The sequence below is a fragment of the Elaeis guineensis genome, chromosome 10, assembly GCF_000442705.2.
Source record: "Elaeis guineensis isolate ETL-2024a chromosome 10, EG11, whole genome shotgun sequence".
NCBI lineage: Eukaryota > Viridiplantae > Streptophyta > Magnoliopsida > Arecales > Arecaceae > Elaeis > Elaeis guineensis.
Window position 1 is genome coordinate 3,652,340 of NC_026002.2, and position 26,405 is coordinate 3,678,744.

The 26,405-nt window shown below is 36.0% G+C and overlaps 1 protein-coding gene and 1 long non-coding RNA gene across 5 annotated transcripts in view; both read left to right on the plus strand.

The window, feature by feature from the left end:
* Positions 1–2,799: 2,799 nt before the first annotated feature.
* The window catches only part of LOC140852081 (annexin D5-like), a 207,683-nt gene continuing 184,077 nt past the window's right edge, over positions 2,800–26,405 (plus strand). Inside the window, exons 1-7 of one of the 4 annotated variants that reach the window (XM_073244846.1) lie at positions 2,800–2,991; positions 7,066–7,211; positions 7,421–7,639; positions 9,273–9,488; positions 9,567–9,656; positions 10,596–10,799; positions 10,890–11,285. In XM_073244846.1, coding sequence (XP_073100947.1) covers positions 2,916–2,991; positions 7,066–7,211; positions 7,421–7,639; positions 9,273–9,488; positions 9,567–9,656; positions 10,596–10,799 — 951 coding nt within the window. In that variant the 5' untranslated portion in view covers positions 2,800–2,915 and the 3' untranslated portion in view covers positions 10,890–11,285. Of the gene's footprint in view, positions 2,992–7,065; positions 7,212–7,420; positions 7,640–9,272; positions 9,489–9,566; positions 9,657–10,595; positions 10,800–10,889; positions 11,286–26,405 lie in introns of those variants that run through there. The other 3 variants (XM_073244844.1, XM_073244845.1, XM_073244847.1) reach the window with 3 other exon arrangements.
* Positions 19,547–24,783, plus strand: LOC109506348 (uncharacterized). The gene is made up of 2 exons (XR_012135066.1): positions 19,547–19,685; positions 24,530–24,783. It is a non-coding gene; the product is annotated as an uncharacterized lncRNA (long non-coding RNA).

A 26,405-nucleotide genomic window follows, 5' to 3' on the forward strand; every position in this document is an offset into this window, starting at 1 on the left:
TGTTGTTGTGGTGTAGAAGGGAGGATCTCACTGGTCACACATTAATTGTGAGTCAAGAAAAACTCTGACTTATATAGGAAGGGACAATCCTTCTCACATGAGGTGCATTTTGAAAGATAAAATTGAAAAACCCACAGGCCAGAGTGGATAATACTTTAGTGCCAAGCCATGAGCCTTTGGCTATAATAGTGATGCATCAGGTAGGGAACCACCCTTGCAATTAAAACTCCTCCCTTCTATATACTAGTCTTTGGTAAAAATAATTAAAGAGAAGGATATCTCCCATCTGTATACAGATCTCCTTGATTAGAGGGCTATGTTGTGGTATAGTCTTTTGGGCTTGTTAAGATAGGTGCTATATTTAGCTTTTCAGCTTCTTTACCATTTTGTGCCATACACATGTGTACATGTGTATCAACTCTTGATACCATGTGCCCTGGATTCACCGTATTGAGACATAACTCTACATAAGCTAATTGCCCCATCTCCAATTCAATCTGTACATATGAGGCCCTCGCTGGCTCTCCTTTACTCAACATTTTTGACCAAGTTAACAGCACTTGCAAGTATAACCAAAATCTTTTTTTTTTTTTTTTGATAAAAAAAATGAGGTGAGGAAGAATGACCGACGTAGCAATCTCCTCTGGGTGTGACCATGAGAGTCCCCATCCGGCTGGGTCATTTAAGTCTGGCATTTAATTGCAGTCTCAACATCCACCGACACTTGAACTCAGATCGCTTGGTTGGAAATCAAAACCCATTCTGCTGGATTACCACCGTAGTGGTATAGCAAGGCCCCTCTCTATAAGCAAATTTTGCAAGCATATTCAATTTCAACACGATCGTGGAGCTTTTTTTTCCGACAGAAAACCATCATCTTGACGGCCTCTCTCTATAAGCAAATTTTGCAAGCACATTCAATTTCAACACGATCATGGAGCTTTTTTTTCCCACAGAAAACCATCATCTTAACAACATTTATATGTTGCCAATAATGTCAACCGGATAAATTAAAAAACCATATGTTGATCTGGTAGATGCCATTATATACGTTGTTTTCCTCCCACCTAATATCACTCTACCTTATTTTCTTCCTAACCAATGCATCATGCTGGGACGAAAAGGTCATAGAATTAGTCATTGGAGATTGTTTCGAGAGGAGGCATGTTAACAAAAGATGTTGATAGGTTACAAGTGGTCCATCTAGCATGAAGGTTTGTTGCTGAGCAGTTCAATGCTTACTGGACCCACACCTGGTCTGGATTCTTAATCGATACTTACAAAGCTGGTGGCTAGATTTGCTTTTGATGTCTGAGGTATCTCACAAGAAAAGCAAGGAAAACAAGTAGCCGGCAAGTCCCTTCGTTGCCAAGTCAAACCTATCTAAAATTAAAGTCATTTGCGTATGATGCAATACTAGATGATGAGGAATACAAGATAGAATAATATAAAAGTTCTTATGTACTTGCTCCACACTCAACTAGCCAAGGAAAAAGCTAGCCCATATAGCACCCTGCTTTCCCACTTGCTTTAGCTCATTGACTCGAACCAAATGCAGTCAATGGCTCATGCGTACGTGTGAACCGTCATGACCAGCGTATGAACGTGAAACATAAGGCATTCATGTGATTCACGAGAGCACATTGAATTTGTTTGAGAGAGAGAGAGAGAGAGAGAGAGAGAGACCATTGATGGCTATGAAATTTGATTTATGGCCCTGCCAGGGTATAGGAAAACTGGCCATGCCCAGCAGTTTCCTAGCTACCGGTTTAGGTTGATGATCATGAGATGAGCATGCAAAAAAAATTGTTCTTTTCTTGGTCCAGAGTCATCTTTGTTATTACAAATTAATTAATTGTATGGGACTTTAATATACTTATGGTCTCAACGGAACCATTTAAGGATATTCTTCTCTTTTTATCGAATAATAAATTATAGTGTCCTCTTAACTCATTTGCATACAAAAATAGTTTAGACTAGATAAATTCTTGGGCAAGCTATTCATGATCAGCTCTCCGCAACCCTCATTATGACTCAAGACATCCACTCCAACAACCCAAATCAAATTCTTCAACTCTCCCAACGACCACTTATTAATTGCTATTTTTTCTCAAGTGATGCTGCCGATCACTTGCTATATCACTATTTAATTCATTTGGCCGATAGAGTAGTTAAGGATTGGTACGATGCATGCAGAGTCGCTGTTACCAATCAAGTCTATGATATTAGATCTATAAACCAAGTGGTCATGAACCGAAAGATCTTCAATTTTTTTTTTTTTTTTTTTTCTATCCAGTGCAAATAGTGTTAGAACAACGTAACTAAAAAATTGTTACGTTGTTATTTGTAAAATTTTATAATAATATTATAAAAAAATTTAAAAAATTGAAAAAAAAACTTATTTGAATCAAAATATAAGAACGTTGCCAATATGAACAGTTTTTTTCTTTATTAGATATAGATTTGTGGAGTCATGTGCATGTGCACAGCACGATCAAGTCGGGTGCATATGTATGTGGTCACCTGTCCATTTTACTCAAAATCTAATAAAATCCAACTTGAGCTATTTTTGGAATGAAGTTTTGCTTTCCCATGCTTTGAAATTTAGATTGTTTATAAATTTAAAAAATAAAATTAAAATCTTTGAAATAATTGGTTTTTAAAAATTTAAATTGTTTATAAATTAAATCTCCAACAAACGGCTGGTTAGACCACATTTTTTTAGCGGTTGTAACCGTTTCACTCCACCTGGTTATCAACAGAGGCTGCCAAAATCTGACACGGAGCCTTTTAGGAGAGAGAACGCGTGGTGTTCCACGAGGACGCGCTTCGTTGCGCGGCGAAAGGGCGGATATTTTAGGTGCGATAAGAGAAGGAAAAGCTCGAGAGCTTTTGGTACGGGAGAGAACGCAAAGATGTCGACTTTGAGCATTCCGCCGGTTCTGTCTTCCCCTCGCCAGGACGCCATTGATCTCTACAAAGCCTTTAAAGGTATTGATTTTGTTTGGTTTTGCTTTCCAATTTTAAATTCCTACGTTGATTTAACCCTTTTTGCTTGGGTTCAGATTGTTATGCTATTCGTTCTGTGATCTATATTGTTGTTTCGGCGTAAAATTGAGCGTTTGATGTGGTTTCATGGCATTGAAGATGGTGAGATGGTTGAATGATTGTTTGTTGTTGGTGGGTTTTATTGGGGTTTGGATTCTGTGGGTGTTCGGATTTGGGGATTCTGCGATTTGGAGCTGTTAAAAAAGGAAACAAGGGGTTCTTTTGAGTGAAAAGGGAGCTTTTCAAAAATTTTGTTGGGTTTTGGGAAGTGGGTTGTTCTGCTATTTGTCTTTACCTTCGTGCTTTATTGGAAATTGACAATGGAGGAGTATGTTTTGGATTCTGAGGATCAAATCTTCTTCATCTTCATAGATTATTAGCAAGTTAAAAAAATTCCATCCTAGGGTTTTGGCTATTGAATATTTTAATTTAGAGTTTACTGCAAAAAAAGAGGATTTTTTTGGCAGCTTTCTGTTTTTACCGAAGCCGTGTCATCTGCAAATTTTGATGTAGTTGGACTTAGTTTGGATTCTGCTTTAGGTCAACCAGGGTTGAACTTGGTTTGGGAAGGATGTTTAGGGGTTCAGCTCACCTGCTGGGTTGATTGATTGATGTCGACTGACTTCTCGCATTGCATGTTGCTCTGTTGTTTTATGCGTTTTGACCACATGCACAAACATCAGGGTCTGCCTTGGATGGCCCTGGCTAGAAGGAGAGAAAGAAAAGTAGATGTGAATAAAGGAATCAAAGAACTGGGTCCGTTCTTTATCTCCTTGTTACTTCCTGTTGCTCGGTATTATTCTTGTCTGAGGCTGTTGAATCATGGGAAAGTTTTACTCTTCATGGATTTACTTTAGTCCAATTTATGATTATAAATGAAAAAGGAGCGGTCACAGCTAAGCTGTAAGTGGATTGGATGCTGAGGGCAATGTTTGATCCAGACCGAAGCCTGCTTAAATTTTGGTCTGATATCTTGATCCAACAAATCCATTTATAATTTGGATCGGAATGGGTTAGGTTTATAATACCATCCATCTAATCTGATGGGGAAAATGGGTTGGTTTGGACTGGCTCAATGTCCAATCCTCTATATTTGGTGTTGGTCTGGATTTCTTTATCTATAAAATTCTCACGTCGTTACTAAAGATAGATATGTACTGTGTATATTTATATTATATATGGATGCGTCTGTGTATAGATGGATGGATGGGATGGATTTTGCAAGATAGCAGTTACAATACCTTCTATACTTCCCTACTTATGCAGTAAGATAGCTATCTTTAGGTCAGATCAGGTATTATTGGGTTGGATTGGTTCAGGGCGCTACACGATACCTTCCCTACATATACCAAGTTTCTCAGAACTATGGATTTGCTATTTTAATGCTATATTTGATTTCTGTAAACATATTACTTATGGTGATGGACTATTTGGAGGACTGTGGCTGCTTTCCAAGGTCAGAATAGAATTTACAAAAGGATTTGTAGTGCTCATGGGGATGGTAGGTACTTTTGTTTATTTTTCATTGAAATTCTGCTGACCCCTAATGGACCATAATGCTCAAGTTCTTTGCTAGGTCATAGTACATGTTATCATCATGTAAAGGGGTGAGATGTCATCTAGCTAACAAAATGTAGGGTGGTGCTTGTCAGTGAAGGTTCAAGCAATCATTTTGTTGGAATTTAATAACCCATGAAGTTGGAAACTAGGACCAATGTACGCTAGTTTTACATTTTCCAAATCTTTTTGGTTAAGAATTGTTGTAGTCTTCCTGGTAATTCATTAAGGATGTGTATTACTGTAAGGTGAATCCGTGAATGTATCAGAGATTTCCCAAACAGTACCCAAAATGTAAATTAATAGAAACTTATGGAAAAGTTGCATCTTAGGAGTTCATCAAGTTTAATGAAATAGTATATATTTTCTTCAATGGGAAAAGATGGAGCGATGATGGTACTGGGAGGAAGTTTGAGCCAATTGACATAATTATGATAAAATCGGCAGATAAACTATGGATGGGCTATGACCACTTTTTTGTTTAAAATGTATATAGAATATCTGTCAGGTGGAAGGTCATGAGGCAGTGTCATCATCTCTGTGGATTTTTGGTTCTTGTTTTGTTGTCTTTTCTGTCCATTGTGTTTTATTTTGGTTCTAATTATTTAAATTTTGCTTCTTATATGCTTTTAGTTAGTTTTTTTCTAGCTTTAGAATTGGAGGTAGATGTTATATTCCTGTCTGTTTGTACATCATCTGAATGCACACGTGCGGCCTTCCCGTGGTGTGCAAGTAAGTGCCTTTGGGTCTCATAACCACATTTTGCCTAAACTGGCTCCACTTTCATGAAATTTGGATACAGTTTATTGATTCTGAAAGATTAACAATCTGCTGTTTAACCTTTTTTTCCTTGTTTTAGAAGGTAACTGTTGCAACAACTATCTGGATTCCAGCCCATTCCCTTCTTTGTGACCTTTTGCGATTTCACAAACATTAAAAGAAAGCCATCTCCATGGTTTCAACGCCATTCTAATCCACAATTATGTGCAAATCCCCTTAAATGTTTGCATCTACCATTATGTATCATTGATCAGGCTATACCATTTTCTTTTCCCTGGCAAATAAATGGGTCCAAGAAGTAGGCAGTGAGCCTTGTGTCTAGCAGCCCCAGTGGTCAAGCATGGTGGACAACATGGCATAGTGATCCCATATGTTCTCCACACACATTTAAATTCAAAGTGCTTATGGCGTGCTTGTTAGATACTTCACCATAACCAACTCATGCAGCTTATTAACTTCCAGGTTTCTCATATCTTTTCTTGTAGGCCGCCTTCGCAGCAACTATTCCTTTTGCTACAGGTTTCATATCTACAATGTTATCATCCACTTTAATTTTGCTGTTATTAATGGGTGGAAAAGGGAAAATGAGAGAAGGTAAAAGGGATGAATGGAGTAATCGGCTGATAGATGAGCATCTAAAATGAGGAGAATGGATAGATAACTTTCAACCTTTAAATATTGATTTGTTAGTTAACTCTATATCTGAGCAGAACTCAAAATTGATGCACCATTGGAAAAGTCTTTCCTATAAAATATGGTTTCTAAGATGCATATGATCCCGTGTGTTAGATGGCTTCTTCACACTGTATTCCAGAAGGCAAGGGTGCTCCCTTAATACCGATGATTGCATCCAGTCATCCCTGGGTTCAAGATTTGTTCTGCTCCAAGCCCTTGCACAAGATCTTTGTAGTTTGGACCTATCAACAAAAGGATAAATGGGTGGCCAAACTACAATCTGATAAAAATCATGTTCTGATATTATCTTATGTATTTCTATCAATAACAAACTGGTGATAACCTTGACCATAGACATAACCATTAAACTTTATCCCAACTATCAGGGGTCAGCTTTTGGTGGTAACTTACCTTAAACAAATTAATCTTTATATTGATAAAAAATATCAAGAAAAATCACATAGTTGTACAATTCTTCCTTTTTTAGCAACCTACTAACATAATTTTTCTAAACTTTTCAGTTGTATCAAATTGATGTAATTATTTTGCTCATTTTTTTAAATCACCATGCATAGTAGAAAGTATGACTGCTAGTCTTTGAAATGGCCAGAATTTAATTTATATGAATTTGTTCTAACATCCTTGCCAGACATCGAATAAACAAACAAATGCTTCTTTTGCAACTTGAGATTACCATTTGTTGGAATTAAGTATAAGCCACTTCTTACAAGTACTTCAGATGAATTACTTTGAAAAAATCTCTTCTCTAGAAGCAAAAGCAACACCAAACATGCCATTGGTAAAGTTTTGAATGCTTCTGTTTGTTGGTTCTAACGGCAGAGCATTTGGACTTCAATTTTTCAAATTCAGTTTTTTTTTATCTCAATAATTCATTTGGTGCTCTTATGCAAATTATCAATCAGGTCTTCACCATTTTTTTCAGGTTAAGATTTTCCTTGTCTTAAAATTTCCTTATATTCAGCTTTTGACTTGGTGATGATTCAGGATTCGGCTGTGACAGTGCAGCAGTAGTAAACATTCTTGCTCACCGCGATGCAACACAACGTGCACTCATTCAACAGGAATACCGAGCCATGTATTCTGAGGAGCTCATCAAACGCTTATCTTCTGAGCTCAGTGGAAACCTAAAGGTGTGAAGCAAAACTCGAAGAAGGCTATCTTGAGAATTTTAAGGAAAAAAATTGACTGAGTTGGGTGCAATGAGCTCTCAAAATTTTGATTACTTATAAAAAATAGAGTCATAAGTGCTAATCATAAGTGATTAGAGCATACAATATAATTTTATGTAAAGTTATGATGAAGGTTGTGCCTTACGGTTGTTTAATGACTTCCATCTCAGAGAGCAATGCTCCTATGGGTTCTTGATCCACCAGGACGTGATGCAACTATATTAAGGCAGGCACTCAGTGGAGATGTCATTGATTTGCAAGCAGCCACTGAAGCAATATGCTCTCGTACACCATCAATGATACAGATAATTAAACAAGCATACTATGCAAAATTTGGTTCTTATCTTGAGCATGACATTCATCGTCAAACCTCTGGAGATCACCAAAAGGTTATTCCTTATCATGCCAAAATAGTGTATACTGTTTTTGCTACATCTTTGATTTAAAATTATGAAATTGGAATTTTTTGTCTTTATCAAAAATCATCCATTCGTAATTTATTTTTCCAGTTCTGTGATTTCTTGCATTAGCTGTTCAATACATATGAGTTTGATTGGAAATGTTCAATTACTCTTTTCTCCAATTTGAAAAAGTTGAGCATCAAATTCTGCTGGCCTCATGTTGGCATCTGTAAATTTTGTTTCTGATGTTCCATGCATGCATTGACACATTTTTTCACATTTCTGGTTGGTAACTGAAGAGTGGAAAGCAACTATTGGAACTGTTTGATGGATTAGCTTTTCTTAGTAGTGTCTGGCCAGACTCAAATTACCTATAAGATGTGGCTACTAATGCTTTAAATTTTTAATGTACAAAAAAAAATGCTTTGAACTTTTAATTAGATATGTTGGTACTATTAAAATCTTTTGGAACTGCAGGCAATATAGTAAAATATAAAATGTCTAGCCAACTTACCTAATTATTGTGGCATCTTACGGTCCTTCAAGTAAGAACAAAGTATGCTAACTTATTAGGACTTAGAGAGGTTGAAGTGCATCCAAAAGGTAGACATTAATGCATTGCAACCTAGAGAAGCATGGTTACTTATTTCCAGATACATGCATGCTTATACTGTATGGACTCTAACTTGAACATCTTTTCTCTGACACTGCTTTTTACTTATTTTGAGTTCTTGCATACATCTTAACACAAATTAGAATGACTGATCTATTAGTTGAATGTCCATTTGGACGCTGTTTATCTATATCTAGGGGAAATCTGGATTATTAGTTGTTTATTTGCACTGTATGGAAGCTTTTGCTACACAAGAATTGATTGAATTAGTTAATAAGAATCCACGCAATGCATGCTGTGAGGTTTTTGAAAGTTCCAAATCTTTGGTCTGAATGCATTCTAAATCATCTATGAGGTCTCCATTTATATGATTTCAAGGATTTCATGAAACTATCTTCCTGAGCTATTTGTGGGTTTAACAAATGTCTGTATATGTTGAAGCAAGCACACTGCCTTCATGGGATTTTCTTTTTGTGATTCTGATGATGTGATCTAAGGTTATTCATGACTTAATTCTAGTTGGAAAACTGAGCATGCAATAAATGAAGAATATATTATGTGAAATCAGATCATTTCAATGCAGTAAATGTGAAAAGAAAAGTGTTCTCACAAGTCTTCACATTTACCTTTTAGAATGAATTTTTAAGTATTGCAGGGTTACTATTCATGTCAGTTCTCTTTGATCAGTTTGCTGACTCTAAAATAAAAGGTATTATTATGAAGTGTGAGCTGTTTCTGCAACGGCTGAGATATCACCTGATATCTGCTGTCTTAGAATTGCATACAACAATAAACTATAATGCAGGGTTAGCTCCACATGCTGAATATCTCACATTCTTTAGATTAACAAATTAATGTAGCATAAATTTCTTCTGAGTTTTTTATGGCTATTGTGGCTATTGATTAAAAGTAAGTGTCAAAATGTATCTGAGATCACCAGCATTATCCACTCTAACTGAAATGGAAATGAAATGCGACTTCCTAAAATGGTGATTTTTATTCTGGTAGTTGCTTCTTGCATATGTAAGCATGCCACGTTATGAAGGCCCTGAGGTTGATTCTATAATGGTAGCTAATGATGCAAAGGCCCTCTTTAAAGCTGGTGAGAAGCGATTAGGAACAGATGAGAAGGCTTTCATCCGTATCTTCAGTGAAAGAAGCAGTGCACATTTAGCAGCTGTTTCTTCTTGCTACTCTCATACATACGGTAGCTCCCTTGAAAAGGTAATGCTTTCTTTGCTCATTCCTTCCCATGTCAGCATTTATCGATGGCAGTTTGTTAAGAAATAAGGCCCTTTCCAGGCTGTGAAGAGTGAGACATCTGGATATTTTGAAGTTGCTCTTCTTGCAATCCTCAGAGTTGCTGAAAATCCTGCCAAGTATTTTGCTAAGGTATCTTTTTGTTTGACCATTCCTTACTGATGGCATATAGCATAATCATTGGAAAAGTTGGAAGTTTACCCACATTAGAATCTTGTATGTCTATTCCTTCATGCTTGTGTATCTTGAATGGAAATTGATCTTATGACTTAGATGATGGGGTGGAACAATAAAATTATCGCTTTATCAGATATCGTATAAACAGTTCTGATTCATATTGGACATTGACACCCCCTTTTGTTTCTGCTTTACATAATAATCTTGTTTGTTAACACTGACATGTTTGTTGAACTAATGCCATATAATCATTTTTGTGCCCTCAGAGATCCTCCAAGCTTCTCTTTTATTATTAGAATAACTTGTGAATATCTTGTAAGAAAAGCCATAATCATAGACATTTAGCTGTAGTTAGCTATTCTGAGCTGGCTATGGATTACCTATATCACCGTCTAATGCTATCTGGGGCCAGACCAGTCACCAATTAAGGTCCTTCTTTCCTTGCAGATTGTTTATTTTAAACTGATCCTTTCATTTGAGAGGGCTTTTGTTTTGGCCCCTGTTGCCCATTGTTGTATCATTGCCTGTGCTTATCTTTAGCATCTCTTGGTCTGTACCTAGCCTAGCTCCTTAACCACTGTCATATTTTATTATAGCTTGTCCGAAACACATGGTACCTTTTCTTTTTAGTACATAGAGTTTATATCCCAAAAAAAGGGGGTACAATGTATGGACCCATTTAGGATTTTATGGTATGTCCATTGTTACAGTAGTGTCATTTGATCCAATGCTTTAGAAGAATATTTCTACTTCACTGAAACCTCACTTACTCTCCCGGAAATATCATAATTTATGAGTATGGTCCCTTTAGCTGTGGGGAAACCATTCAAATGGTTTGAGAATCTTTGTTATAAAAGGTAAAATCTGAGTGATTTTTAATTTATAATTTTTCAGGTGTTGCGCAAGGCAATGAAAGGCCTAGGAACCAATGATACAACACTCATAAGGGTTGTGGTCTCCAGGACTGAGATTGATATGCAATATATAAAAGCAGAATACCGGAAGAAATACAACAAACCCTTGAAGGATGCGATCCATTCAGAGACATCAGGCCATTATCGAACTTTTCTTCTCTCTCTTGTGGGTCCCAACAATTAGGTAGGTCAATTAGTAGTTCTGTACAGTATTGACGTTAAATTCGGGTTATAGTTGTTATATGTGGAAGTTTGCATAGAACTTTCAAAGCAGGTGCTCTTTGCTGTCGTCTTTTTTCGAGTTTTGCTTTATCGATCAGCCTATACTGAATCACTTTCCTCCCTTGATAAGGGAAGCTTACATGATAGGGTGGTGATTCACTGGGGAAGAATGGGCAGTTGTATCCTGCGTACAAGATCCTCATCTTTGTACATATAATACTGTAATTGTCAAGTTTGGTGTTCTTATCAGAATGTCTGGCATTATTTTATGTTTGTGTATTTGGTCATGGTATGCAAAAACAGTTTCACATTTTATTGTTGCTTCTTGCACCAACTGCTATGGTCTGCTTGTGATGGTAAAAATTTGGTTGATTGTTCCGAAATGAGCTGATCCTCGACATTTGTTATAACCTTATCATTGGCATAGAATTTTTATTTCTTGCTGGCTTGGGTGTCATGTCTTTGGTTATCTTGATAATGTTGGATGAGTAATCACTTGGTATTGTTTTCATATCAGAATCTATACAACCCTTTGATGTAATATCATTGCATCCAATTGCATATTTTGGCTCCAACACCTTGATGAAACCAGAAGATTTACTCAAAAACAGTTGTATCATAATGTCGTGAGATCATCATCTTGTGCCTCTGAAATCAATTATTCACAGATTCAACTAGCAAGATCCTCTAATTTACAACAGATGTGCGCCTTTAAAATTCAGCCGCCATTATGAGGAGATCTGTCAAATTACAAAGCCTTTTTTCTAAATCGCTATCTGGCATTTTGTTTTTCCTCTAACCCTGGCAACTACTTCACCAGAGTTTGTTTCAGATGGATGCTTTTGTTTGTATCTAAGCAATGGATTGGAACCATGGCTCCTTCCCGTGCTTGACTAGCCGTAGCCATAGTGCACCCAACCCAATCAAATTTCCCCAACCAATTCCAAACCCAACCAACAAGTTCTAGCAGTTTCTCCAGGAGATTTGAATTGGTGTTATAATAGTGATCTCTCCCTTCTGTGTGCTTAGATTGGGGTTAAACTCCACTCTCTTTCCTCTATATCCATGTCACTCTCTTGTTTGAGATGGACGGGACGGCGGAGTTCTTCCACTGTTTCCTTGAAAAAGGCTTGTCCCAGACGATTTTTAAAGGGCTGGGTTGGACACGGAAACAGAACGGTGGCATGCCCATGTATTTTTTTTAAAAAGACAAGAACGAACATAGGATATCAACATTTTTTTAATGTTAAAAATCTGTATGTGACGATCTTACCAATCTGCTGGCATTTAAATATGTTCTCTTCTACATAGTCAGATTGGTGATGGGAAAGAAATTTAAATGGTAATCGGCATTTGCTTCTTGATCTTACCTTCCTCTCTATAATACGCTGTCTCCTCCTTGCTGTTATAAAACTAAAGCTTCCACCAAATCACAGAGCTGCAGCAAAATAAATGATACAGCCAACAATGTAAAGGGACCAAAGCATCGCTTGATTGATTAGGATAAAATACCGAGAGTTGTACTAAAGGAGTTATCAAAATCAAGACATCATATTTAGATGCTTTCAAGAGTCGGTATTCATTTATGAAATATTACATGTTGGATAGTCTTTTCCTCAAAATACATCTTGGATATCTGAAACTTCTGTTCGGTGAAAATGATCTAAAGATGGTGAACCATGCGCGCACTTTATGGAGAAGCATGGAAGTCTTTCACTAGAAGCCTTCACTTCCAACCTCATACCAAGCTCACCGTTATTTACTACAACATTACCATTATTCACACAGGGAAGATGACATGATACTTGTTGAACTTTTCTTTTCTTGTTTTTTGAACAATATGGTGGTTATATACGACCATCCGAGTTCCAATGCCGGAGCTCTCCTAAAGTTTCTCCACAACAATGAGCTCTTGATTTCATTGATCACTGTAGTAGGAGAACGATGAAGTGATCACCGGGTGATTAAGAAGCTCATTAACCAATCATGAATAGAATTATGAGCTAGAGCATTCACTGCTAGTTCTTCACCACATTAGTTAGTCAAATGATAGAATTATGAGCTAGAACATCCACTGCTAGTTCTTCACTACATAGTTAGTCAAAAGCTACATGACAAACATTGAGTGCAACAGAGGAAGCAAACTTGTCAAGGCTGAGAAGAGGAAGAGGTGGTTGTGGTGCTGGTGGAAGAGATAACCTTCTTGAGCAAGTGGAGGAGAGATCGAGCAATGCAGACCGTGGTATCGACATTAGTACTCTCTCTGAACTTGGAGTGGACCACCATCGCTGCCTCGACGCCGATGCCGAGCCTCGTCTGCTCATCCTTGATTGCCTCTTCACAGAGCCCACAGACCCACACACCACCAAAACGCGCCTTCACCCATCCAATGTAGTCCCCTGTGCACTCCTCCCTCATGCCACAGCACCCACACTCCACCACCTCCACCACCACTTCATTGTTCTCCATTGTCATCTCTTCTTCTCTTTATTCTTATCCTTCCTCCCCTTCTATTGCCAAAGTGGAAACTCCTACCGGTCTCAGTGATGTGTGTTCGTATTTCCAGGTATTACCCTCACTTATAATAAGTGCAAGTTCTTCGGGCAAGATTCTAGATAAGTATCTTAGTGATTGTTTTTATGATCGGAAAAAAACCTCTTCTTCTTGGCATTATGCGCAAAGACGGGTTGCTTTTCTTTATGCTGCTGAGTAGCATTAGAATATTAAAGGAAGGGGAGCACCTTTGTTGCCTTGTCTTCACTCATGGGTTTCTATTGTGGTAAACCACGGGCTTTCTCTGTTTGTGGGTGAAGTACCTCTCTTGCCCCTACCTAACTAAAATGGCCTTTACTGCTTTCAATTGAATTGAATTTGTTAGACATTGAATGAGTGTCAAAATCAGTTTGGTAGTTTAATAGAGTAATGGCACTCATCCTGGATTCGGTGCCAAGTTCTCTCTTTTGGTGGATCATCCATGACAACTTGTGTGCAGATTGTCACATAATTCTTTCCCCTACGTTCCTATATCACATAATGAAAATTAAGTGGCTCCCTTCCCCAACTTTACCATCATTGTAGGTCTGATTATATTTTTGGTCTTTAACAATAAAATTTTTTTCCGAGAAAGTTGACAAAATGAAGTTTTATTTAGCTTGACTTTTTAAAACCTCTGTTTTTTCTTTTCAAGAGAGAATGTGGCTTCTAAAAGATGAGATTTGGCGCAATGATCAGGTTATTCCATTACAACCGAAAGATTTTCAATTCAAAACATGAAAACAACTGATCTTATAATCGCAGGAGCCTTGTGCACTGGCTCACCATTTTTTAGAGAATTTGGTTTCATTTGTTATGCTCGCTTGACTGGCATCTACCATCCTGCTCTCCCCATGTTAAGGGAGAGCTGGTCCACTTGTCAACTCTCTATGCTTGCAAATCTTTTTAGTCAAAGAATTGAAGTGAAAATCAAATTTATCAGGTTATCCAAGTTGATGTTCTACTAGAGGTCATTTTGGTAATGCTGGAGGGGGCATTGGGTTTCTGAGTTTGTACATGAATAGCAGGATCTCTTTTGGTAGCTCCCTGGTTTACAAACTATTTGGTTAGAATTGCCACATAATAGCATCCATGATAGAGGTGGTATAATTGGAGGCCTTGTTTGCTAATAGGGAATCCACAGATTGATGGAACTGAATTAAAACCAGGTGCGGTGAGAGAGAGAGAGAGAGAGCATAAATATGATAGCATGGAAGACTGCGAGACAAGATAGTTCTTGTTTATGTACATGGCGGCGTCGGTGGGGAATTGATTGTTTATATGGGTAAAACAGGCTTTATTGGACAGGATCGTACCCATTACCATTTGACAGTTACAAGACCTATATCCTGTTGCAAGAAGGCGACACGCACAATTATGGGATCTTTATTTAAATTTGATGATATATATATATATATATATATATATATATATATATATATATATATATATATATATATATATATATATATATATGTATAAAAGATAATAATAATTTTTTTAGATTTGATCGTATCGATGATTAAAATTATTAAATATATTCTGCTATCTTTATATTAAAAAATTATATAATTTAATAGTGATAAAAATAGATCGGATAATATCTGTTCAGATCTATTTTTCATATTTGAATCTATCTAAATATAAATAAAAATTTTAGCATTCAGTTAATATCCATAACCGTATCTATATTCATAAACAAATAAATAAATATGGATAAGCAACAATCCTATCCAAATATTTGATTCTATTTATAATCCTATTTAATTTTATATATCACTCATTTATTTTTTAAAAAAATAATCATATTAATATACTGTTAATTTAATTTACCATCCATCTAGTAATATCTTTGATTCTGTGATCATAAAGTTTAATTATCTAACTTATATTTATATTTATATTCATTCGCCTAGTTTTCGATTTATATCTATATCCATCTAAAACAAATTTGAATATGAATGTTGGCATTTAACCAATATTCATATTTGCATTTATATTCATCAGACTTATGGATATAGATATACTAGTATCTAATCCATATTAATATTATTTCAATGTTATGATTTGGAGACTCTTAACATATGCATTAAGTAATTAAAAAAATATATAATTTGATATTATTTAAACTATTTATTTTAGATTATTTAATGTATAAATTAGACATGATTTTTTATATATAAATAATTTAAAAATAATATATTATATTCAATAATTTGGATCATAGACGCGCAACTCCTACCATTTAATCTAGATCTGTTCAAATTTGAGTTAAGATTCGCCCAAATATATCCAATCTCTCTCTCTCTCTCTCTCTCTCTCTCTATATATATATATATATAGATACACACTAAGTGATATGATAGGTAGATATTATTAGCTAGCTATGAAGAATCGATCAGCTATGCTGGATGGGCCTTGGGGGGGGGCTGACCACTCTATGTCACTGGCAGTCTATGTAGCAGTAGTAGCTTGCATGTGGGAGCCGCACAACTTAGACCAATCAGGGAGGCCTTTGTCAGCAAAAATCATGCGGGCTACATGTGCATGCAGGCACGCCAACCAACTCAGATAATAATATAATCTTAAGCAAGTTTTTATTTTGTTTGTTGAAGAGCTCTTTAGCTCCAATATTGTCTGATATTTGTATAGGTGCATGATAAACTCACATGAGGCTATTAAAGTCTAAATATCAGGAGACTTAATAAACAAGCAGGCAATAGATACATGTGATGCAAATCCAGAGCATGGCTTGTTAGCTACTCTGTTTCCAGATTAATTATATGCTGTGTTGTTATTGCATGAATAGAATTTTAAAAAGTATAGGTTTAGGAATAATACAATCAGACAACCTTAAGGCTATATTTGAATTATGATGTTCTTTGAAGCAATGTGCTGGAAGAGTAGTTGTGGCACATGGTTTGCTAGGACAACAGCAAAGCTTTCAAGTGAGGTGCTGAAATTAAGATGTTATGCTTCTGAGAAGGTTAATGATTCATAGAATTTCTGAAGTAATTGGAACAATACTTAAATGCAATTCACCATGATGATAAAAAGAGGAGGGGGAAAAGAACAAGTTTAACAATGATCACAGATTTTACAAGCAACACGTTTTGAGTGTTGTGCATGACAAGGCATAATTCTAGAATTTAATGAACGCCTATCGGTTGTTTGGTAATAAAGTTTTTCATCACCATATTTATATAAAAATGTTCTTGTAAAATTACAATCTCCTCTTTAATGATCATCTAAATTTCTGCCATATGACACTTTGCAATCAATATGCACTAGCATACCCAAATTCTTTTTTCTAACACTTGGACTTTGGCTTTCACAGAAATGCTAGGAAGTCTTCCCATATTCAGTCATTTTAATTTCAATTTTTAGCTTGACTTAACTATATAACTTTCTTTCTTTTCATTTTATTTTTTTTATTTATGATATCACCTATATGATCCAAACTGTTGAGTCAAGTGATTCTTTTGACTATCTTAAAACTCTAAACCTTAATTATTTTGTTTCCTTTTGGATTCATATAATAAAGGCATCATGTGTCTTATCTTGGTGCCTCTTAATTAGCAAAATTTTATTTGACTTAGTTTTGACAAGCCATGTTTCAGGTGAATGAATGAACTTCTAAATTCAATAAATACCGAAAAATGATACTTGATGAGCTTAATGTTCCTATAAAGCACAATTCTGATTTGCTTTCCACCTTTTAAGAATAGCCTCAATTACAATAAATGTTAGTAAAATTAATATTATCCTTCTTTAGCTACATCAAATTAATTTATCATGCAACATTTCCTAACCTATAAGCCCTAGCATGTGGGAACTTCTTTCCTGATCTGGGTTTTCAAGGAAATCTACATATGTGATTATCATGTTGTTAATTTAGTTGAAGTGCATTAGTTTGATGCTTTTTATAAACATGCCAAGAAAAGATATTGCTCATCACATTTTTGGTTTCCCATAATTTTTGGAACTTATTTATGAAGCCAATAACTGGAGATCCATATTCAATGAAATCATGCTAAAGATCAACATATTTATATTCGTCAAGCTCCACCATTCTAGACTCTCAAAAAGTCCAGTATTTATTAACTAATTTCATTACCCATGCATGGAAGTGTAATAAGAAATATTTGTTGTCCTGCTTCTTCATAATTTACAAAATATATTTACAAAGCTAATGATTGGAGGTCCATATTCAATAAAATTGCACCAAAAAAATGAAATATTCATTGAGCTCCACAATTTCAGACTTCAATGAACTCCAATCCGGTATTTGCTAATAGATTTCATATCATATGTAAGAACACATCGAGGAAAAGAGCATTGTTCTCATATTTAATTCTCTTATCTTAACAAAATCAATTTATGAAGCTAATAAGTGGATGTTCAAGTCCAATAAAACCACATCTAAATGATATATTGCCCAAGCTTAACGTTTCCAGACTTTTACAAACTCTAATCTTCAATAGACGCCGACAAATTTTATTATATATATATATATATATGTTGAAAAATCTTAGCAAAATTTAGAATTTATGCTTCGAATAAATTTCACCATACAACTTATATACATACTGGCTTAGAACCCCATGCGATGCACGGCATATATTTATTTCTTCAAATAATATTTTTATAAATTAAAAATTCAGTATAATATAAAAAATATAATAGATGATATCAAATAGCTTAAAGGTTATAACCCCATGTGACGCATGAGATGTAATTTTAGTAAAATAATATAATTATTTTAAATTTATTATTATTTATTTTTTTTATTTTTAATTTTTTTTAAATTTTTTCATCTTTTTTTTTCCTTTATTTCTCGATCATCTTCTTTAAAGGAAGATACATTTTAAAAAATTTTTTATCTTTTTTTTATTTAGGTTGAAAATGAATTGAATGTAAATCTCATTGATTATTGTATTTAAATCCATCTAAATATGAATAACATTTAAATCTATATCTAGTATCTATATCTATATTTATTATAATTATCTAAAAAATATGAAAGTAGAGAATCAAATTAAAATTTATCATAAAAAAATTATAATGAACATGAGCAAGAGATATGATATTAAAATTCTAATATATAAATTTTTTTAATAATCTAAAGTATATATTTATTTTTTATCAATAAATTTTAAATATCAAATATGAAATAAATCTAATAAATTTTTTAACCCATGCAATCTTAATATCATAAGGTTATTAATAAACATATGGTGCTTGCATAAACATTCAAAGATTTTTTTTTTTCATATAATTTTTTTATATTTATCTTTTTTCTTTTATTTCAGATATCAAGTCTTTTTTTTATCTTCTTTTTTCTTTCCTTTTCTTTTCCTATTTTTTACTTTCCTCTCTTTCTCTCGTTTTCTTCTTCTTTTTTTTCTTCTTGAAACTGAAACAAAGGGGTCTAGGCCGACCCCCCTCCTAGCGACCCAGCACTCATCAAACTCCTCAAACACCTCCGTTCCTCTTGTCCCACTCCACACTAACCCCATTCCGCCATAGACTCCCAGACCGACGGCGGCGGCGGAAGGGACAATGTCACCGCACTAAAGGAGATGCGCTACCAACTGAAAAACTCCATCGAGGCCTGCCAGCAAGCCCAACAGGACCTCATCGTCTCCCTACAGACCCTCATTCCCGACCACATCTCCTCCCTCGACATCTCCCTCCGCATCATTTCCGCCTTCAACCGCCGCCCCTTCTACCCCACCCCCAACCCTAACCCTAACCCCAACACTCCCTCCGATCCCCCCCGCCACCTCAACCCTCGCTGCTGTCCCTCGCTCGTAGGCTCTAGTTGTTGCTCCACTTCTTCTCCTCTCTTCTTCCCCTGGCTCTCTGTTGTGCCGAAGCCGAAGAAGGAAAAAGAAAAAAGCCAAGGAGGGAAAAAAAAAGCCAAAGAGAAAAAAAAAAATATTTTGGACATGTGGCAAATGGAGGCTTCTCCTCCGAGAGGCTTCCGTTTATATATATATATATATTAGATGCTTGTTTTATGTTTTTTTTTTTAAAAACGAATATATAATCCAAATTGTGCAGTGATGTGATTTCTCTTGTAGCCGGCCCATTGTATAGCGGCCCAATATGCCCATTGCTATTTGGGCCGAAGGCCCACTTCTCCAATGTGGTGGCCTGGTGGCTACTCGTAGCCCACCCCCTTGTCCTCCCCCGTTTTGGGCGTTAATCCCTTTGTATCCCGCTGCGAAAGCGAGGGAATGGGAGAGATCGAGGCCCCTTGGAATCCGCTGGCCGTAGATTCTTGATCTGCCATCGCTTCCTGTACTCTAAGGTGAGGCACCAAGGTCCCTACTTGTCCTCCTTTTTTCCAGAATTTTTGTGCTTTTTTTTTTTTTGGTGCTTTTGTGGTGTTTGGATCGCTGGGTTTTCTTTTCGTGTATTTGTAGATGTGTGGTCGTATGCGTGTGCGTGTGTGGTGTTTTGGTCGTAGATTTGTTTTGTTTGCTAGATTATTATGGATTCTAGCTTTCTTTGTGTTTGCCAGAGTCTGGTTTTTCCTTTCTTTTTTTGAGTTTTTTTTTTTTTTGGGTGGATTTTGATGGATATCCGATCAATTTCGCATTTTTAGGTTTTGATGCATGCCTACCGCGTGTGGAATGTTGAATTTTTTTCGGCAAAATCTTGTTAAAAGGGTTTGGAAGCTATGTGGGCAGAATCCCGGTTCAAGGAGTTTTTAAAATGAAGTCGGTTAATTTAGAGCATGCTTTGTGTTTCCAGAAACCGAAGAAGAAAAATGAATTAGATTTAACAACAGGTATGGTAAATATGGGTAGCCTCAAAGGAACTTAGAGTAGATGCAGTGCTCCAAATGTTATGGAGTAGTAGATGAGCCCCATTAACATGAGCTTCTGGAGTGGTTGTCCATTTTGTTACAGTTCTCGAGTCACCCTCAAAAATAATGTGAGTTTCCTGAAAAATGGTAGGAGCATAAATGAGACCTTCCCAAGCCCTTTCGCCTTTGCCATCATGATTGTAGTATCAATATGAATGAGATCCAGCTGCAACAACAAAGGAGTGGCTGGAACTTTGAATGATGAAACCCGCTCCTCCATAATCAGCCACACCATCTTAAAGAGTTGATCTTGAGGAAACTAAGGGTGGAGGCTCCTAAGTAAAATGTGTCACATGAGTAGTCATAGAAACTGAGAGGATGTTTGGTTGGGAGTAGTGGAGCTCTAGAATCGGAATCGGAATGGGTGACTCCCATGTCAACCATTTGGTTGAGAGGAGTTCCATTCTGATTGCGATTCCGGGATAGAATGGGAATGGCTCAATCTATATAGAACTCAATCCCTACTCTTCTCTATGGATTCAAATTTTCATTCCAATTCTAATTTCGATTCCGATTCCGATCACGAATCAAACGCTTCGGGAGATTTGGCCATTCCGATTCCTATTCCAAGTCATTCCGATTTTCATTCCTATTCCGATTCTGGTTGCAAATCAAACACCCCCTGAGGATAAGAAAACTTTTTCTTTATGAAATCGGGACCGTACCAGTTGCCCAGTATGATATGGTACCAATATCATGCCTTTTTGATCTGTTGTGGATATCTCTCTCTCTCTTTTTCTTCTAAATTTTGAGCTGATGACGGCATATAGTTTGCCAACTTCAATTCAAAACTTAAAAATAAAAAATAAAAAAATTATATATTATCCACTGTTCCACTCTCCACTAATCCGAAATGAAGAAGGCGTGAGAGAAAGAGGGGAAGAGGGAGAAAAGGTGAGAGGAAGAGAGAGAGGGGGAAGAGGGGGAGAGGGAGGGAGGAAGGGGGAGGGCCGCCTCAGCACTAAGCCGAGTGCACATGAGAGAGGGAGGGACCGATGAAATCACTTACCAGACCATTGCAAGTGGTTGCAGGGGTGAGGGGGTGTTCACAAGGAGGCATCTCTTGAAATTGCGAGCAGAAGGGGTGGGGATTCATTGTGGGCGGAGGATGGGTTGTAGTCGGGGTTTAGTATGTGAACCAAGACCATCTTGAGTTAATAGCTGAATCGTATCAGTCCTCGATTGGTGTAGGTCAGTATCTTACTACAAACAGATGCAATTTCAATCTACAATACGAAAAAAACTAAAGCAATATGACTACCCTCATCAAACAAATCCTAGAAAGCAAATGATATAAAATACAAAATAACTAACTGTCCTAACCAGTAATTGAAAAAAAATCCAATGGAGAGGGAGGGAGGGAATGTGTGCATCAGTCAGTTTTCGTCTTAACAACTTAAGAAAGAGTTAGTGCATATATAGTTTGAACATTAAAAAATTCCATTATATGCAATATCAAGTTAACTTTCCATTATATCTTAAATCACAGAATCAAAGGTTAAATCAAGGAGATATGACCAAAAAACCTAGAAGGTGTCACCTTTCTAATTTAAAAGTAAAATCCTGCCACCTCATGCATTTGACATCAACTGATGTTATTGAATGCCAAAATCAACCATTTGAGTCCTAATTCATTTAGATATCAAACTGTCCAATTTCTAATTCAGGTATCATCCAAGGGGTAATTTATGCTTCAAGTATCTTGAACATGATGTGATTCTTAATAAGTGCAAAAGTTGATAAAATTGGTTTCTCTTTTAATTGAATTTTAATCCAAAGACAGGATGTGTCTTAATCAGTGTAAAGAGCATTGAAGCCTGCAAATATCCATGTATTCATCTCTTTTAAGCATAAAATTAAGTTTAATAAAGTTCGGTTTTTTTAATTATTTGTATTATGTGAGCGTATGAGAGAGAAAGATGCTGCAGTTATATGGTCATTTACGGAGGACTTGGTGAGAATTAAGCCAAGTTCCCTCAATTGAGTTCAAGTGAAGAAATTGGTGCAATTTCATAATTCTTCTAGCAAAACCTTCAAAAGTTGAAGATGTGAGGCCAATGTTTAACAGAATTAGAAGGTGCAGGCCTTTTTGTTTATTTTAACATCGATCTTGGCATATTTCATTATTTTCACTCTCATTATTTACTATTTAATATATCTTTATTTTTTTATTCCACATATTTTCATACTTTATGTACTGTAGAGAAAGGTGGACCCACTTCCAACATCACATGATCGCTTAACTTCTCAATGCCATGCTTGATTTCTCATATTTAAATTCAGATCTTTCAGTGCCACCAAAAAGAAATAATTTTTTATGAGTATATCCAAATAGTTACCATGCGAGATTTTTTTTTTTTTTTTTCACACATTAATTAGTGCATGCATGCAAAAACCCTTAATTTTTTGAAACCATCAATTAGTATTCATCTCTCACTGGATAGAACCGCGAATGACTAGTATAGATATCCTTTTTCTTTTCAATTTTCAACTTTCTAGGACTAACTAAAAGGCTCAACATATGATTCTATACTTAAAGGCTACTTTGATCTTCTGAATTATTTTAAATTAGGGACAGTAGCATGCATGCATGTATTGGCTAGTCCGTATGCCTGGAACATACCATTAAGCAAGTTCTACTCTCTCTTTGGCTGCCTTTTGGTCATAAAGTGTTACGCACACCTGATTTGGAAATGTTGCTTATTAAAATGTAACTTGCATTTGAATCATCTCTTATAACATGAAGAATGATTTCTTCAAGTCTTAACCCCCAGTAGGATGGGATGTTTCTTGCTTAAGAGATTTGACAGAGCAGGATTTGTGAAACTTAACACTGCCACCAGACCCTGATTCCAGCCAGAAAGAATGAGTTCCAGGACAAGGAAATTTTGCTTATTATTAGTGTTAAAGTTATTTTGGATGACAAATGCTTGTTGGAAGTAGTTGCTATGCTTTAAGTGATTGTCGTGCAGGGCTGGCCCATGCATTAGCATGAAAGTGGAATTCCAAGGACTTCCACCATGTGATCTGCTAGTATGATTGTGTTCCATCTTTCTGCAACATTCTAGCAATGGACTTGTGCTTGTCAGTGGTGGTTTTGTTGGTATAATTTATACTTTTATTATGAACTAGACCACTTCATGGGACAACAGGTCAACCAGGTGTCACCATTTACTTGGGCTGCTATGTCAAAGGTCATGCATTGTTCTCACTTTCTTTCTCTCTTTATATAAAGTGAGATTGTTGTTAGGAAAAGCTTCTAAGGCATTTAAAGTAACATTGATGAGTAAAAATTACTACAGAAAGGCATCATGAAATATGAAGAATGCACAAAAATGCACTTTAGATAAGGGCCAGAAGCATGGGTCTCATTCAATGTCTGTACTGGATGGCAGTTGAGGATTGAAAAGTAGGGTTCAATGGAGTGGCGCTGAGGCTAGGGTTGTCCCTTAGCTTTGGATCTGGTTACAACATGTGATCCATCATCTGGTACCATGATCCTACGGTGGGTGATGGGTCTATATCTCACCTTCTTCCACGTAGATATGCCATAGATAAAGCCTAACTCATTCTTTTAACCTTGTGGCTGTGAATGCACTAATGACTGTCTTGGTGTTGTCAAGTGTTAGTAATTTTACACTCTGACTGATAGCAGTAAGTTCGCTATCTATTTAAAAGAGTAAATGGTAACTTGATATTGAGAATGACATTAATGGAAAAAAAATATGGATATTGGTCAAAGTTTTCTGCTTTTGTACTTTCAGACTTAGGTTGGTAAAATTTTAGAAGATTTGAACTTATTAAAATGAGTAAATTTTATTGTTGCAGCTTAGTATAGAGAGTTATTATTATTATTATTATTATTATTAAGAAATAGGTTTAAAAGGGAGAAGCTTTCCAGTTAGCATTGAGTTCCTTTCCATCATTGGGCCAAAATGTGCATTTTGCTTGGAGTTGGCATCGATTTGACTTCTATCATTTGGTTAAAATGTTTATGTTTGCTTGGAAAGAGAAAGATTTGTTAAAATTGGCTTTGACTAGCATTTATGCATATATTTAACCAAAAATAACACAAGTTTGCAGACTTTGTGCTTGAGAAAGGATACTAGAGTCCAACGTATTGCTCAATAAGATGATGTGTCACCTAGCTCCTTTTCCAAACATGTATGGAACTTATTGTTTAATAATGATTGATAAAATTGTTTGCAAAACCTTGCTGCAAATTCTGATTGTGTACTTGAAAAACATTATTGTTTGATTAACATGCTCAGATTTGACTGCAGACTTGGCATGTGGGATCTGCTTAACTATTGAATTAAGGAAAAGCAGCATTTATGTTTCACCTCCGGCATTTAGCTTGGAACAGAGTACATAGCATCTTGGTATTGTGAAAATTGATACATTATCTGGAAATGCCGCCACACCGTGTTCTGTGGTAGTCTTAAATGTAACTTTTTCCTCTAGCAACCTTTGGAATGATTTTATATTGCTAATATGGAGATGATTTAGGCCTGTAGAAATTGGGTTTTACAATTAACTAGTGACAATTCTTAACAAATTTATTAGCTAAGGTAGATTACACTGACACAAGTACTTCACTTATAGAAACTTACTAAACCCACTGAGATGTTCTCTCACAAAGACATTCATACATACAGATCCCCAGAAAATAGTAGTAGTCCATAGAGGAGATTGACTTTTCAGGAAGATGAAGCTTAGTTTCAGATGATAAATATGAAGGCCACAAAGTACAAGCAACATGGAGCTAGGCTTTTACATCAGCAAACAATCTAGCAAACTCCTAAAAACCATTATGCTTCCAACAACTAGTTTCCAGAGAGCTTATCCATGGTCTAGTCAAATTTGGATGGTAATTGCGTGGAATTAAGTATGGGTTTTCAATGACAAACAAATGAAGGCCTCTTGCAGCTAATGACCCATTAATGGATGCAGTTATGCATGAATAAATATGTACAGGTGAAAAAACTTGGCCAAAATTCTGATTGCACATAATGTGCATTTTTTCATTGTCAGGTGGCTTGCGTCCACACCATGCACAAAGAGCTCGATCAATCGAGTCGAATCATGCATGCATATGAATGTAATCTTTTGATTCATTTGTGCACATGCCCAGCTAGATTCTACTAGTTGGATAAGCAAATAATGGTAAGACTACTTGCATTTACACTTCGAATTTAGGACTGAAAAAGTGAAGTAAACTTGAAACATCGATCAAACCATTAATGGTTAAACATTTCAGCCTAATCTGTCATTCTATCAAATGATAAAAACCAACATATAAAGTCTTCAAAAATCAGAAAAAGTGGAGAAGATCTAAAGAGATACGTAGAAAAGTAGAAGAGACACATGAGAGGTGAATTTTCTGAATGGAGATTAACTTCAAGCCATCATATGATGTCCACCCTGTTACAAAAGTAATATGAAAGTATAGGACACAATACATGACTTCTTATTCTACAATGCATGTGAGGTAAGTGGGAAACATTGAGTTACTTGGTCTATGAAGCCCCAGAGATAAGAGAGAGGCTGCTAGGTTGTGATTTGAGCTAGTCTTGAGTTCAAAGTGAGGCTGCCTAACTTGGAGAAGAGTTCAAAGGGCTCATGGTTAGACCATCAAGTCCTCACATGCAAAACATAAAATCAAACAAAATAACGGGATAAAAAAATAAAGGAGAGGAAAGTCTTGGGGCTTTCTTATCAAATAGAAAATTTTCAACATGCTTGACGTTGATCTTGGTTTACTTTACAATACAAAAGTTTTTAGCGAGCCAGAATATGTCAACAGTTTAGCACAGTCAAAAGGAGGGGAAGGGGAAACATGACACCTGGTTCTTTGTTTAGCATCCACTATAATTAATCCTTACATGGTTAAGTAACTTAGATTTAGTCCTTCACTGTTAGACTTGTTTTTGCATGCAATACCTTTGGGGCATGTTTTGTTTGTGACCGGAATCAAAATTAAGAGTCATTTCATTCCATCGTCAGAGGCTCAGAGGTCATTCTTCTATAATTCTAACTTCAGCAGAGAAAAATGTGAAAGTTGGTGCGAAAACATAACACACTCCTTTCCTCTATTAACCACATACAACTGATCATATACAAATACTTGCATATCGATAGAATTAAATAGTTCTTGCT